The sequence below is a fragment of the Rhamphochromis longiceps genome, linkage group LG16 (genome assembly GCF_057381845.1).
Source record: "Rhamphochromis longiceps isolate RC_006_pf linkage group LG16, R_longiceps_female_GT1.1, whole genome shotgun sequence".
NCBI lineage: Eukaryota > Metazoa > Chordata > Actinopteri > Cichliformes > Cichlidae > Rhamphochromis > Rhamphochromis longiceps.
This window is the reverse complement of record NC_140572.1, coordinates 33,445,900-33,462,409: the sequence shown is the minus strand read 5'-3', so window position 1 is coordinate 33,462,409 and position 16,510 is coordinate 33,445,900. Positions and strand designations below refer to the sequence as shown.

At 39.9% G+C, this 16,510-nt stretch overlaps 1 protein-coding gene across 3 annotated transcripts; it reads left to right on the top strand.

Moving 5' to 3' along the window:
- The first annotated feature begins 508 nt into the window (after positions 1–508).
- On the top strand, positions 509–16,168 carry LOC146651513 (solute carrier family 35 member F5-like). 3 transcript variants are annotated; one of them, XM_085385137.1, is made up of 16 exons: positions 509–642; positions 3,249–3,353; positions 3,773–3,939; positions 4,212–4,361; positions 5,449–5,511; positions 5,600–5,681; positions 7,149–7,339; positions 7,455–7,536; positions 7,642–7,729; positions 9,417–9,481; positions 9,603–9,707; positions 9,802–9,961; positions 10,113–10,203; positions 10,471–10,625; positions 11,834–11,934; positions 14,070–16,168. In XM_085385137.1, the coding sequence occupies exons 3-15, from the start codon at positions 3,805–3,807 to the stop codon at positions 11,913–11,915; spliced, it is 1,449 nt and encodes a 482-aa protein (XP_085241263.1). In that variant the 5' UTR covers positions 509–642; positions 3,249–3,353; positions 3,773–3,804; the 3' UTR covers positions 11,916–11,934; positions 14,070–16,168. The 3 variants fall into 3 exon arrangements, with proteins under 3 accessions (XP_085241263.1, XP_085241261.1, XP_085241262.1); XM_085385135.1 differs by having other exon boundaries at positions 3,769–3,939; XM_085385136.1 differs by lacking the exon at positions 509–642 and adding an exon at positions 651–1,034 and having other exon boundaries at positions 3,769–3,939.
- The last annotated feature ends 342 nt before the right edge of the window (positions 16,169–16,510 follow it).

Sequence of the window (16,510 nt, the reverse complement as noted above, 5' to 3'; positions counted from 1 at the left end):
ATTTTCGTCACATTTACGACACATTTACACAGATGAGGTGAAACGGAATTAAAAGCCAACAAGAATGAGAACACAGAGCAATTTATACAGAAACAATGAACAAAAAATATTTACAGTGTAATTCAATATAAATAACAAAATATTAAGTATAATATTGTTGTATGTATAAATTAGTAAGAAGTATGCATAATGATTGTATTTGTATAGTGCAATGACACAAATGGTTTCTCGCCTGTGGCTGAGCAGTAGAGACTACAGAGCACCACCTCTTTGAAGCTCCTATTTTTATTTGTGTTTGTAAATGATGTTTTCTCCACAGCCCGAGGTAAAATTGAATTAATTTGCTCAATTTAATTTCCAAAAAGACATTTTCAAAGGTGAAAACACCCATCTATAACAAATAACCAAGAAAATGAGAGTTTATAAATACCGTATGAAAAAACAAAATTTTCCCCTTAAGACTTCATACCCCAGAATTCCTTGCACCGTTAAGTGATGTCACCTGACAGGAGGCTGAGCTAATGTTTACAACCGCTGGGCTGGTGACTATTTTTATCGGTCAAAGCTGTGATTTTTGTCAGGATTTCCGGAGCATATGGGATGACGCTTAAATAATGGCGCAAACTAAACTCTCACATTCGGGTAAAAAAAAATCTTATTTTACTATTGTTTCTTTTTCATTTTTCAATAAAGCCAGTTAGCGCTTAGAATGCTAATAGGTAAACAAGCAGCTAAACGCAGCACACCTGCGACGGCGGTACACTGAATAAGTGGACTTCAGCCTGAGCTGTGGGCAATGAACTGGAGTAGATGTCCAGATAAGTTATAAAGTAAAGCGTCGGGACACCTGTCGACCTCCAGACTGTCAGAATTTAACAGGTAATAAATTAGCTAGCTTAAAAGCCGTGAGTGGCTAGCTTTGAGGAGGTCGTGTTTCCAGCAGCTTACCTGTTCGTACCTTAAAGAGTTACTGCCAACGCTCTCTGGATGTACTACGCGTAGCTAGCTGGCAGATAGTTGGATTTAAAGCTCAGGTAAGTGAAGACTAATGTCTTTCATTAGTAATCGTTTAAAAGTTTTCTGAAGTGTGTTTTTTAAAGTTCGGGGCATGCCCACTGACAGTTGAAAAACAAGCAGAACAAAGTTTATTTACACATAGTCTCCTACTGTCTGAAAATGGAGCCATGAGCACCATTTTACCGAAATCTATCCCTCCGTATGGTGTTTCGATGGTAGTAAAAAGCCCTGTTATAACATATGGTTCGCTTCATTTCAACACAGTGTGGATTTTATTGACCATATATGTGGTGAAATTCACATATGGTACACAACAGGTAGAATATTAAACAAAGTCTGTGTAGGTTCTCAGTCATCTTAAGTCTATCTGTTCAGTGAAGGAGACCATCACAGAGTAGCGTTGGTGGCCTGTCCACCAGCCACCTTTTAAAGCAAGAGATTCTCCATTCACAACTTGTCTAGTGCGACCTTAACGAGTCTCATAAAGTCAGGATGGGTCAACAACGTCCTCCAAGGTAACAGCCCCTCTAGTGGGTAAATGCACAGGCCTTCCTCTCAGCTTTCTGAACTCAAGTTGCCTCTCAGATGAGACTTAGTGTCTTCAGAAACTTAAGTCAAGTTGCCATCAATTTGATCACTTCAAGTTAATCAAAGTAGAGTTTCTCAGTAAAATAAAATATGACATGTGAAAGAAAATAAATTTGTGAGGTCAAAATTAGTAGTTAGATCACAAAAAGTGTTACTGGTAAGGCTTGAGTTAGATATCTGCAGGGAGTGTTTGTAGCACCTATGATGTAACGTGTAATTGGCCAATGTCATTGTTGGCATTTGTGCTTGTATCAGTGGATTACGTGTTAATTACCTTGTGTGTCCTGGTGTTGTACATGTTCTCCGGTCAATAGAAACAAACAAAATGCTTTTGTTTGTTTTTCCAAGTCTTTGAACATTCCCTGATGTCGTCCAGTATATTGAGCAGTCTCCCTCCAGGAATTTGCTGAGATTTGCGAGTCCTTATATTGATGCTATGATTATTAGTCCTTATATTGAGACAATAATTGTTAAGTGGCTGGAAATGCCCAAGAGTAATCAGTGGCACTGAACAGGCCAATAACGGTAGTTGTGTACTGCTTTGACCTGACGTGTAGTTACGTTTCTAAGAAGGTGCACCTCAGGTTACACAGTAGGTTAAAAAGAGAGTTTCAGAGACAACAAATAAGTAAAATTAGATCAACTACATCTCTAACCTCAGACTAAAACACACTCACAACAAAAAAGAAGAAGTAATAAAGCTTTCATGTCACATCGAGCTGTAGGTGAACTCTTAGTATTTAAGTTACGGTCTGCTGGACAATGCATCCATGGTTTAACTCCAAAGTTTAAGGGGTACACCGCGACATTTCATATTTTTCAAAAATTTTATTTTCTCTTAATTTGTATTTGTTATCCCTCATTTTAAAAGTGACTGGTATTTGTCTGTCGTATGATTTATTTCCCCACACCACCACTCAGTAACCCACATATGAAACAATAAGTAAATAATATAAACTAAGAATAATGATATTTCACAAAGTCTTTAAATTTGTAAAATATTAGAGAAGAGTTAAGCATTTTAATTTTGACATGATTACTGTAAAGTGCATGATAAGCATGTTAGCACGAAGACAGTAGTGAATTGTTAAAGCTCAGTGTCTGCAGACCCCTCACAAACACCCAAAGCTCATCGTTCAGCAGTTAACAGAGGCAGCGATGAGCATTCAGATATGCAGCCTTTATTTCCATCGCAGCATTTTTCTATGAGGTGTTCTTTGGGCTGGTTAACAGATGCTCACGTCCTCATCAGGAAGAGGATTTGTGTCAGAGTTTGTGGGACTGTAGCCTCAAGTTTATATTTTCCTTTTCTTCATACAGATCCATGGTCTGCTCTCTGTGCAGCGTTTAACTCTTTACCCTTTGAAAGTTGACTAGAAGCAACCCTCGAAGTTCTTTTCTGAATTGATTGGTTTGTGTCATATTTCAGACTTTTTATATAACAAAATAACTGGGTTTGAATCAAAAGTTAGTGAGGCTGGTCTCTGCCTGTGCAGCTACACAAACTATTCTAATGGTCATCAAACCTCATCTTTATTGAAATAAACTGACTTGTCAAACTCATCATTAAGGAAACAGAGGTCACCAAATATAGGGGATAGAGATAAATATGTTATCATGGACATTTGTTTGTTTTTTTGCAGGTGTTTAACTGCGAGTCTCAACTTAAACTGGCTGAAACAAAGAATCTGAGTTGACCTTCAAAGAGACTGGCTAAAATTCACAGTTTACTTATTGGCAGCGACCAGGTGGGTGTTGAAGTGGTAAAAAGATAACCTTACTCCATTAAACATTTGGCTGCAGGCAAACTTACAGACACTAACACACTTATTGTTTGGGCAAAAGTTTTCTGAAGGTTTGTTTATGTCTTGCATTGTCTGTCTAACTTCCACTTCCAGATTAAAAGACTCCACACTAGATTAGCCACATTCAAAATTGAGGTTTTGGTTGATATGTTAGACTGAAGTCTCTCGTTGTGTGGTTTCATAACTTTTTAGATGTTTTTAGTGATTAAAATGTTGAATGGCAGCTTTTTAAACAGGTTTAGAACAGGTTCATCAGCTTTAAAGTAGAAAAAAAATCTAAGGTAAATAGTTGGGAAGTTTATAGTTGGTCAACCTCGGAGCTCACAGTCTTCTGTCTGTCTTCTGATGTTGTCATCAGCCAGGCAGTTTCTGAATTTCTCCTCTCACCGTCCCGATGGAGTGGGTGTTCATCATGAACCGGATGAGCTCTCAGGGTAGCTCTGCAGCCCAGCGGAGACGGATGGCTCTGGGGGTGGTGATACTCCTGCTGGTGGATGTTATCTGGGTCGCCTCCTCCGAGCTGACCTCGGTAAGTCTGATCTCCATGCCTGTGATGTTGGAGCCAAACACTGAAAAGGCTTAATAAAACGGTGACCATGTTTAATGTGACCCAGAAAGCAGAAAAAAGCAGAATAGGCCCGCTTTAAAACGAGGCGCAGATACACCAGATGGTGCTGGAGTAACTTTACCTGACTGTGATGCTCTTCCTTCACATCTCATGAGGAAAAACTGCAGTTAAATATTTTTAAATTGTGAGTTTCAACCTTTGAAATTAAGTTTATGAAACAACTCCTTCTGCAGTACATTTTCAAGCGACAGGACTATAACAAGCCCTTCTTCAGCACCTTCGCCAAGACGTCCATGTTCGTGCTGTACCTGCTGGGCTTCCTGCTGTGGCGGCCGTGGAGGCAGCAGTGCACGGGCACCCTGAAACGCCGCCGGTCCGCCTTCGTAAGTGGACACTTTCAGCGCACATTTAAGGGCTGTTTTTCATGCTTTTACTTTTCTAATGGTGACAGGTGTCTGTTGAGCTCTTTTCTTGTTAAAACTCTCATCAGTGTAAATGTTGCTGTGCTCGCTGCTCTTCATCGTAACACGAGTCAGTGAGGCAAACATTCTGCTCAGGGGGAACTGACCCTTTGAACATGTTTATTCAGGGGGTGAGTTCCGCCTGTATGTTTGTAGAGTAGGGGTTTATAAAAAACAGAATTGTACTTATTTTTAACTTTATTTGACCAGGACGCCCTTTTAGATTTAAATCTCTCTGTAAACTGAGACCTGCTTGGCAAGCTCATATGACTGTGTCAGACAACGCAAACAGACAGGAGGCAAAATAAAGGCTTAGGAACATCAACATAAGTCTTTATAAGAGCTTTAAACTCTTCCAGGGAGACACCCAACTTTGTTGATGCAATAACTCGAGAAGGAGGTTACGTAGGGGTTTCAAATTGATACCACAGGTGCTTCTACTACAAATCTCAGACAATTCTCAGTGACTTCAACCTCGAGGTCAGGGTCAGAGGTCAGTTTTTCTGAAAATCTTGTGAGGTGAGCTGAGGCGTAGCATTGGATTTCGCCAGTATTTTTCTTTCATGTTTACCTCAGAAAGCAGCACAAAAAGTTTAGCATTTCACAAAGGAAAAGATCAGAAAATACAGGCAAGACCCCCTGCGTCTGCTCCCTTGTGGGCTCATCACAGTAAACCTTCAGCCTCCATTTCACTCTATCCCTCGGATTCTCCTCTGACATGCCAACCCTCTGCATGTCCTCCTCCATCACAACCATGAATCTTCTCTGTGGTTGTCCTTGTTTCAACTCTTTTGTCCATTATATCCACTGTCTGCTGCAAACCTGCCAAATGCTCTATGCTCTAACTTTATCTCCATTTATGTTTGTCATTCTTTGTGTTCATGAACAAAAATGACGATAATTAACTAAAAGTTATAGAATGATATAATTTTCCTGTTACGAAGCTGAAGATCAGTCTGACATCTTCTGCTTTTGACTTCTTTGATGTTTGATTTGCACCTTTCTGCAGTTTGCTGATGCTGAAGCCTACTTCACACCCTGCACCACTGACTCCACTGTGAACAACTGTCTGGTACGTAGTTTATTACTGCAGGTGTACTGCACACGAGTAAATCTTCCTGCACCTGTACCTAAGCTGGCTTTCTGTCACACCTTTGCAGAGTGAGCCTCTGTACGTCCCTGTGAAGTTCCAGGACATCCCCACCGAGCACTCGAGCTGTTTAATGGGAGACTGTGAATCCTGTGAGTACTGATGTTTGTGTCATTCATTAAAAATGCATCCCTGCTTCTGAAGCTTTCACCCAGACGTGACTGATTAGGAGTTAAAACTTCTGACCAACAGAGGGCAGTGCTGAGCTGTGCAAATATAAGAAAACGTTGTGTCCCTCAGACCTTTGCTTTCAGTGACTAACAAAACTAAATTATGCTCAAATTGTCTGTTTGATAGAGCAGTTAAGAAACAATGATTTTTTTTTTTTTTATGCTCGCCTTCACAAACGAATGAAGATGAGCATAAAAAGCAATCATGTGTCTTAACTGCTGTGATGGGAAGCTGTGACAAGGTAAACGGTGATGGTTTTTTTGGTGTTTCTACTGAGATTTCGTTTCCTGTGTTTATGTTTGTGGCACCTGAAGCTGGAAGTGATGTTTTTTATGAAATTAAAACATTCTGGGAAGCGCTCAGAGCGACGTGTGAGGAGATAATTTTGAAGAATCCAGAGGGAATCCAGGGTGATTAAAAATAAATATTAATGAACCTTGAATGATTAAATGCCAAAAAGATGACAGGATTGTTTTGGAAATAAACTCAAACACCATGTTACACATTGAATGAGACAAATTTTGTCAAACTTTGAAAAGAAAAAAACCTCACACATAAAATTAGCATAAAAAGTAAGGCGGTTTGTTTCTTTCTTTCTTGTAACAATGTTTCTTGGTAATGAATCTCATACTGTTGGAAAGCCTGTTTATTTCTCTGCCACATTGTGGATTGAGCAGCAGAGTTAAGTATGTGGGTTGTGCTCGTGGAAAAAAAACCAAGTTCTCTGCCAATAACAAATGGCTTATTCTGCCAGTCACTTTTTTTAAAGCTACTGGTACTCCACAGCTGCCTGATTGGCTCCTGATTAGCAGAACCTTTTACTGATCTGGACATGGCCAATGCTATAGGACAACTTCATGCTGGTTTTCCACAAAACCAAGTTACAGCATTATTTGGAGTGAGCACCAGTATCTTCTCCAAATTGAGAGAGATGGGTTGCAAAGTTGGCGTTCCAGTCAGACAACACAAGAAGACCGTTTCCTCATTCTGTCAGCACGTAGGAACCAAGGGCAGTCTTTTACATGTTTGCAGTCAAGGTCTGCAGGACGATATGGCCGATGACTCTCTACCCAGACAAGCCAGGTCAGACTGCACACAGCCAGGCTCTGGTCTCATAAGGCAGCCAGGATTGCCCTTCACCATTAAGCCCATTTGCGGTGATGTCTGTAACATGTGCATTAGAACCTGAACATGTTCAGTGATGAGTCCAGATTCTGCCTACAGCAGATAGATCGTAGGGTCAAAGTGTGGAGAAGACACAGTATTATACGTATTGCTGCACCAAGAGGGTAACTGCTTTTGATGGAGGCAGCTTTAGAGCCTAACTAGGTGTGTCCAGCAGTAAACATTAAAGCCTTTAAAGATACGTCTTGTCTCTTTATTCCCAGCATCCAAAAAGCAGCGGGTGCGTTTCAGTAACATCATGGAGGTGCGCCAGCTGCCCTCCACTCAGGCCCTGGAGGCCAAGCTGTCGCGCATGTCCTACCCCGCTGCCAAGGACCACGAGGCCATGCTGCGCACCGTGGGCAAGCTGACCATCACTGACGTGGCCAAAATCAGCTTCTTCTTCTGCTTTGTGGTGAGCAGCAGTGAGAGGAGTTGGAGTTCCCGACTTTCTATCAGAGCTGGATTTATGAGGCAAATTAAACTGTGTTTTATCACAGGCCTCATCGTTGTTTTTGTTTGTCTCACAGTGGTTCCTGGCTAACCTGTCCTACCAGGAAGCTCTGTCCGACACGCAGGTTGCAATCGTCAACATTTTATCTTCCACCTCAGGTAACTCCATCACTCTCTCTCTCCGTGTACATTACAGCACTAACATCTCAAAGATGATGGATCATTGCATTAAATCGTTTCTGAATGTCTCCTTTTCCTCTTCAGGTCTGTTTACACTCATCTTGGCAGCCATATTTCCCAGCAACAGCAGCGACCGCTTCACCCTTTCCAAGCTCTTAGCCGTGGCTCTGAGGTAAGGCCGGATCACGCGGAGGGTGAGAAAAAGCATTGTGGGAGACCTCTTATTTAATTAAAAAACACCTCAGTTTCTGTCCTCTATCTATTACAAACTTACTTTGTCAATAAGAAGGCTGTAAAACTGATAAAAATACAGTTAAAAACCACCTTCCTTTTACATTTGGCCGAATGGCCCATTTGGTGGGCTGTTTGTGGCTCTCGGACCATATGTTTGAAACCACCGGGTCTAGTTCATTCAGGAGTATTTCAGATCATAAATTCAGCTCCTTTCTTATTGGGTATTGTTAACTTCATATTCCTAAGCAGCTGATTCAAAACAAATAAAAGTCATAAGCTGTCATCTCTGCTGGAGGAGATGTAGCTCTTCTTTTCTTAGCTTGTTTGTGTTTTGCACAAACCAAAACACATAGATTTCATAATCTGGTCTTCCGGCTGCACCTTTTCCATCCAGCTCTACTGGATTCATGGAAATCTTCAAGCTCTGCTTCAAATTATTTTTTCATTTTATTTTTTAAAGTTTGGCCTCTGAAGTAAAATGAATAAAATTTACTCGTTTTCACTTTCAAAAAAAAAAAAAAAATGCAGTCAGAGCTGATTTATTTATTTATTTTAAACATTCAGACTGCATTTATTTATCCAAAAAGTTCTGTTTTTTCATTTCTAGCATCGAACAACCTGCTCAACACACTTCATTCAGAGGATGCTAGTTTAGCATCACAGACACATAAACTGGCAGATTGAACAAGAACTTGGTATTTAGTATTCTTTTGTGGAACTTTTAACCCTCTGAAGCCTAACCTGTCTCTGACGTCAGACAGGCGTTTTGCCATGTTTTTCTTCCAAGTTCTGTAACTACCGTAAAATCGGAACCTTCAAAGACGAAGACTGACTGAGCTCTACAGAAAACAGATATTTTTACAGTAGTTTTAAAAAAGAAAAAAAAAAGTTTTTGCTTTTTACTGTTATTTGCCGTGATTTGGATGTGCTGCCCTGCCTGGGATTACCGTATATATCGCTGAAAAAGCACAGAGTTGACACTTTCAGAAACTGTTGGAATTTTTGAGTGTGCAACTGGTTCAAGAGTTGCATTAATTAGACCTAAAGGTTTGACCTAAAACAGGTTAATAGACATTGATTAGACATAGAATGGTCAGGTATAAGAACTGGAGTGAATGTGAGCGAAAAGGAAGTCAATGTCGAAGGAAATGCTTTGAAAGACCTTCAGACAGCTGGAGAACTGATGCTGAAAACCATCTGGCTTCTTGGAAGTAAAATAAAAAATGAAGGGTGGTTCAAGACTTTTGCATGATACTGAGAGCACAGCCAGCTCTTCACTGGCTGTGCTCTCAGATTCACTGGTTTTATTTCATAGTGTGATTTTTTTTTTTTTTTTTTTTTTTTTTTTTTTTTTCCCCCCCCTCTTTCTCAACCATCTTTGTTTCCGCTCGGTTAGAGGCAGATTGTTTTCCTTCAGAGAGACTGACTGTTTGATCCTACTGCTGATTAAACCCTGTGCTGCACCTGATTAAGAAAATCATCACATTATTCATTTCTTTCTACAGTTTTGTGTTTTTCAGAAAATCTGAGCATTGTAGCTGTGTTATATTTTCTCTCTCTGCGTTTTCTATTTTTAACATGTTCGTTTTTAATTGTGAGATTAATTCAGTGCCTCTCTTGTTTAGCATGGGAGGCGTTGCCCTCGTGAGTCTCTCCAGCATGGACATCTCGGATGGGAAAGGAGTCATCGGTCAGTGATTTCCAACTTTTTCTTTATCACAGAGGCCTCGTACAGGCATCACCTTGTTCCTAGTCTGTTGGTGTAATACAAAAAAAACACATCTAATGTAATGATTTGTATTTCTATGAAGGTTCCCTGTGGTCGCTGGCTGGGGCGATGCTCTATGCCGTCTATATCGTAATGATCAAGCGGCGAGTGGATCGGGAGGATAAGCTCGACATCCCAATGTTCTTTGGTAGGAGAAGTGTTTGTTTTAAAGGCTCAGCGGTCACCTCTGTAGTCTCACTCCATGAAGTTGTCTAAATTGGGGTGTGCTGTGCGTCTCTCAGGGTTTGTGGGTCTGTTCAACCTGCTGCTGCTGTGGCCTGGCTTCCTCCTGCTCCACTACACCGGCTTCGAGGCCTTTGAGCTCCCCAGCAAACTCGTGTGGACGTACATCCTCATAAACGGCCTCATCGGCACCGTTCTGTCCGAGTTCCTCTGGCTCTGGTGAGCTGGGTTACATTTTGTATCAGGTCACGATAGTGACACCAAATCATCAACGTTCACACTACCATGAAGGCCACGAGGAGTTGTGTTTGAATAATGTATAGCTTTCAGAGAAGTGGTGATTTTTAGTGACGAGTCTTTGTGTCCTCAGGGGCTGTTTCCTCACATCTTCTCTAATTGGGACTCTGGCATTGAGCCTCACCATCCCACTTTCCATTATGGCTGACATTTGCATGCAGAAGGTGAGAGTTTGAGATAAAATTGTACGTAATTTTGTTGGTTTTGTGTGAAATCAGCAAGAAAACTGTCAAAATTGTATCTAAATGACTCCGAATGGGTTTACTTAAAGTACTTTTATCTATTTTAACTAACTCTTTGTGATTCATTCTTATAAGGGTCCTTTAATCACAGAATAAAATGTTTAATGCATGGAAAACACTCCACACCACACCTTTAATGGCACGGATTGTGTTAAATTAGTTTCCCCTCATATGTGTGTGTGTCGACAGGTGCGTTTCTCATGGTTGTTTTTTGCCGGAGCGGTCCCTGTCTTCCTCTCCTTCTTCATCGCCACACTTTTATGTCACTACAACAACTGGGACCCAGTGCTGGTGGGGCTGAGGAGGGTTTACGCCTTCATCTGCAGGAAGCATCGCATTCAGAGGTACGAGACTATAAACATTTATCATCAGAGGGTTTTTCTTCTTTTAAGGCCTCCATTGGTGAGCCACGGTGCATGAAAAGAGGAAATGCTGCTGAAAGCCGTTCCTATCAGCAGCAACTCTGTTCATGGATTGTGACAATAATCTCAGATATGATAACAGCTAAATTAGGATTAGGAGTTATGCTCCGGGGCTGGAAAACCAAGTCAGGAAGTGTAGAAAACTGAAACTCCTCTTATAAGGTTGGCTCCGGAACACAGACTGTACGTAAAAGATGGACGTGCCCACCCAGCTTGACAGGAGCCTTTTCTCCGTCGTCATCTTAGTGCTTTGAGATGTGACAAGTTAGTGCAACCACATGCTTGATAACTTGATAGGTAGTGAGTGTAATTGTTTGGTGATTGTAAGAATGACCAAAATATATAAAACAAAAAACTTACAGGCTGGTGGAATATTGGGAAAATAAGTAAATTTGAGCAGAATTTTGCTTTTATTTGTATTTTTTTATTTTTTATTTTTGGGATGAATAACCATAAATGTAATTACACTTTGACTAGAGCCAAATGCATTTTAATTTCTCAATACCGCGTTTGTTCAAACTCTTATTTAAGCAAATGAACATCAGTGAAATGAAAAAACAAAGCAAAAATAGAGCACATCATTTGAAACAAATGAGTCTTTTTGGACTTTATGGGCACAAATTGTCTGTATTATCCACTTTTATTTGTGTACAGTGAGGCTCCAAATGTAGCGGCTGTGTCATTTGTGATGCAGCTGCAAAAAGCTGCTTAATGGCTTGTGTGTTTGTAAAAGGCAGATGGAAGTTGTAGCTGTGCACACACCTGAGAGCAGGCAAAGCTAATGTACTCTGAAGCCTGTGCAGGAAGTGAGTCATCACACGCCTGGTGTTTTTAAGAAGTCAAAGCTTTTAAGTTTGTAAAAAGAAAGTGAGTTGTTGTTGTGCGTCTGTGGTGTGTGACCTATTAAAAATGGATTGACCTTCACTCTGACACACACTTTGGATAATGCAGTCCATTTGTGGCTTGCAGTCTTGCTAAGTTAAGTCTGTAATCAGCTGTACATGCTTCACTGACTAACCTCTCTGCACAGCGCTCTTCTGCTTTTTGGTTAGCGGTGATTATAATAATAATGATGGTTGTCAGGATGACGACTGTGATGATGATTGACATCCTGTTTTCTCCATCCGCAGGCTGCCAGATGACAGCGAGCAGTGTGAAAGCCTTATTCCCCTCCACACCGTCTCCCCCGGCGAAGGAAGCTTCTGCTCGTGATCCGGCAGTCAAACAAAATGTAAATCCCACTCGACCTTTTCTGGTCTTGGTTTGTGCGCTGTTTACGTCTGTATTTGTGTTTGTGAAAGGCTGCTAGAGTCAATCTTAGACTGAAAGAATAACAAATCAAAAGTAGTCATTTGTGTACTCTGACTGATGGTGCTGCAGGATACGGAGGACCGAAACTGTCCAAGTTAAAATGTGAATAAACAAAAACAAATAAGAGACTCGCTCATTCAGCAATAGCAAAATAAATATTCCATTAAATCAGCGCAAATGTTACAAATAAATACTCTTAATATACAATTACCTATTTAATTTTCTATTTTGTACATGTAGTATATATTTTTGTATTATTTTTTCCCTTGATCCTTATTTGCTTTTTAATTAAAGCAAGTAAACTAATTTTATTTTGTCTAGCCCCTAAAGTGTTCAAAAAAATAAAAAAAACTTAAAGTAATTTGATTAAAAACACAATTGCTTTTGAAAATTATGTTTGTCTTCTATATTTATTTAATGTTCTTTAATTTAATTTCGTATTTTCTTTGGATATTTAATTAAAATATGAATTTAATTTTCTTCTTTTAACATTTAGAATTCTTAATATAACTTATGGCCACAATTATTATTAATTAATTATGTATTGCCACAAAATGCACTAGCATAAAATATAATTCACCAGCAGTATTAATATTGTATTAAAGAGACCAAATTCAATTAAATTTAAAATTCAATTCAGTTGTGACAGATTAATAAACATATTTTGCATGTTTTGTCCTAAACTTCACTATTTTCCCCATTTAATAGAACAATTTATTCCTGGCATTTCTCTTAGATTTAAGTGTTTAAGTTAATTTTGTATTTTATTTTATTTATCGCCAATAAAAGTAAGGAACAAACTAAGGCAAAAATGTATAACAATAATCTGAAAATGGTACTGGAAGGTAGGATTTCTTTTTAGAAGAAGAAACCCTAGTATTAATTAATGTGTTGGAAATTACATAAATAGGGGAATTAAAATAAAGTTAATGAAATACAGAGGGAAATTAAAATAGTAGTAATCTGTGTCATAAATGATTTTGATAAAGATATTTTTGGAGGATTTACTGGTGTATTATTGTTCTTTTCAGACATTTATTTAGTTTGGATTTTGGCAGTTTTGGTCCTTCATAGTTACTTCTAACCTAAATTTCCTCTGCAGTGTGAAAACCGACAATGAGAAATCCAAATAGAAACGTATTGGATTTTTAGTCTCTTTTTAGCTCATTGTTTCGGTTTTCCACATTTTTTTTTTCTGTCCTCAGTGTAGTTTGAAGGCAAAGGGAATAAAAGAAAAGGAAACCATAAGGAATAGATGTTATTTCATTTCACGTCTCATCCTCAAAAACACATTATAATATGTCCACACTTTGCTTTGAGCTTGGCAGCCTAAAAAAAACTTCCACTTTAATGCAAAATCCTGTGACAGGTTTGTTCCCTAAACAAGCCGATAATATTTACCAGAGTTAGCCATTTGCCTTGAACATCTGTCCGACGTCCAGCCTAAATATTTTAGATAGAAGTCACTTGTCTCTGGTCATTGCTTTAGTGGAGCTATGATTCGATTTCGCAGCAGAGCTGAGGGGATCTGACCTCAGCGTGCAGTTTCTAACAGGACTGTCACCCAATAATAAATGCTGATCTTACTATTTCATTACAGATCAAGTATCAGCTCATCATGTAACAGTGCCACAAACTCTTGTATTCTCAGACAACGCCACCTTCCAACAACACGGGCAAAGTGTTTTATATTTTACTTACTTGGATAATTTATTCAATGCAAGTATGATAATAAGGAAAAATATTCAAATAATATAAGAGGACACACAGTGTTGATCCACAAATGTAAAGGGGTCTTACAACCTGTGCAGGTGGGATATTTCAGGTAAACTACTGTAACTGATGACCTTCAAGGCGTGTTTAATCAGTGTTGCTTCAGCAGGCTGAGGTGTGATCACTGCTGGTATAAAACGTCTTCTTTTTGTCTTGTGTTTTGTTTTCTTGAAGCCTGGCAGTGAAAGCGTTTCCTATTAAAATAGGAGGTTTTTGTTATGTTGAGTTTCTGTAAGCGCACAGTTTTTGTCTCTGACAACATTTTTTTCTTCTCTCTTGCAGGGCGGCCATCGTGGATCTGGCTGAACTGACAATCGGGAAGCTTTCAGAGACATTGAACGTACCCCCAGTGCCTCCCATTACATCTTATTTATTTTCTACAGTGTTCAGATTTAGTTCTGGAAGCTCGGTTTTATCATCACGCTTCCATCCAACACTACAGACTAAAGATTTCCTCATTTTTGCTTATTTTCTGTCTAAAAGAAAGAAACGGTACGTCACTCAAGATGCAGGGCTTCATTATCAGTGATATTGCCAAATTAAACCGTTAATATGGGAGAAGACTTCCTTTTGGTCTACTGAAGGATCCTAAGAAATGACAATCTATTGGACACAAAGTGTTGTTTATTATTTCCAAATGGTTCCTGTGACGCATAACTGTTGTTGAGTTGTTTTCACGACCAGAGATCTGGCAGAACTGGAAACGCTGGACACGGACGAGCTCCTGGTACCCAGCGGGGGCGGCTCGGGTAGTCAGAGCGACCTCTGTGTCTCCACTTTATAAACACTAGACAGACAACACTACAGCCGAACAGGACAGCACCACGTCTTGTTTTCTCAGTGCTGGATTCTAAACACGAGCTCCAAATGGGATAGAAAGCCTTCAAAAAAAGTTCTGCTCCTAAAAATAAAAACCCACGTCAAGTTTGGATTGAGCTCATCTCCCCTTTAAGGTCGTCTCTGAGTGAAACTCTGGACCTCTTCCAGCACCCCGACTCCTTGGACGTTCCTCCTGTTTTGATTGTTTGCATTTGATTTTGGGACAGTTTACACGGTTGTTAGATCACATCGTCCCAGGTAGGGCACAGAGTTGCATCTACAGGGTTACACACAAGGAATTCATCAACGTAGCCACGGTGATGTCACCCATTTTGAAGCCTTACCCGAGGAATCTGTCGGATACGTGTCCATGACACTGTTTTCTTCCGTCCTTTGCACGGCTTCAAGTCACACTGGGAGCGTTTAACGACTCCATAATCTTTTATTTTTAAATTTAAGCTGTTCCTGTGTCTGACTTCCTGCCCTCCTCATCAGCTTGCAGTGACTTTGAGCAGTACGGAACAGGAACTTATCAGTCTTTTGAAACACGCTGCGGGAAAACAGGAGGAATCGAAAGCCAAAGCTTTTTCGGTTACACTAGAACTTCACTCAACTGATGCATTAACTTCTTGGACCGACTGCAACTCTCAGAAAGCCTTATAATTAATGAGGTAACTGCATTAAAATGCTCCAGAAGCCTCAAACAGCACAAGAAAGGTTTGGAGGTTGCGTCCAGGGGCTCCAGTGGACAATGAAAGAACAGCAGCATTTGGCACGTTTGCCTTTACTCTTTCTCTCATCACTTTAAGTTCGTCTGTCAGGTTAGTTAGTTTTTTTTTTGTTTTTTTTTTTTTTAAAGTTGGGGTGTTCACAGTGACACTCAGGTCGTTTAAGAGCACAATCTTCTCTCGCAGTGCCACCTACTGGCCAGGTTTGGCACCCTGGAACAAACAGGCACACTAATGGATACACAGAAGTGAAAGTACGCAGTCAGAGCTGGATACTAAAGGAGTGTTCTTGGCTTATAGTTGTGTTAGAAGAGGTCCAGTGTTTCCTGAGGAAACTACCTTGAAGGGGAGATCAACCGAAATCAAACCAGACTGGAGTCACCGAACTTTGTGATCGCCTTCGTGCAATAAAAACAGTTGTCTGCAGTTTCCTTTGTTAAAAAGGTTTGTAAATAGTGTACACAGTGAAACATGTACATGGAACTGTTTTATTTTTGACCTACAAATGACCACTAAAGATTCATATTTTATATCCGTGTCTTCTGGAACGACTGCCGCCACAGGAAGCTTTCGCTCTGCAGCCAAAACTCGCTGATATTTCACCACCTGAACTGGACTGTGTGTGATTTTATTTTACATCTTAAGTGAAGAAAAAATATTTACTGTGCTTGTGATTTTATGTGACAAGAAGGAGCCGTGTTGTTCTGTCATCAGCCTCAGTGTTGGTCATGTCAGCACTACCGATGGAATTGAGCTGCTGATGTTGTTCCCCTCATCCTTTTAAATATGTGCATCTTCATGGTGTTGTTTTTTTTTTTTTTTTTTTTTTTTTTTTTTTTCCCTGCACTCGTCTCTGACTGAGCGTTTCGAGTGGAGGAGGTAATAGCCGTTCTGTGAGGGTGAATTAACGAGTTGAGCACTTTAAGTGACAGAAAAATTATTGCACTTTCTGTGTTTTTTGCCAATCAGTCAGTCCCATCTTTCAGCCACGACTTCAGGTTTGAACACTGAGAGTCTATGGTTCCTGAAAAGCGTTGATTATTTCTGTCTTATCATGGTGCTCGTGGAGTGCTGATTTTCTTTCTCAGGTTCTTTGTTTTGTCTTTACTGTCTGAGCGTTATCTTTGTCTTTAAAGTGTCTTTGATGCTGAGGATGTTATACAACCTAAATGAAGG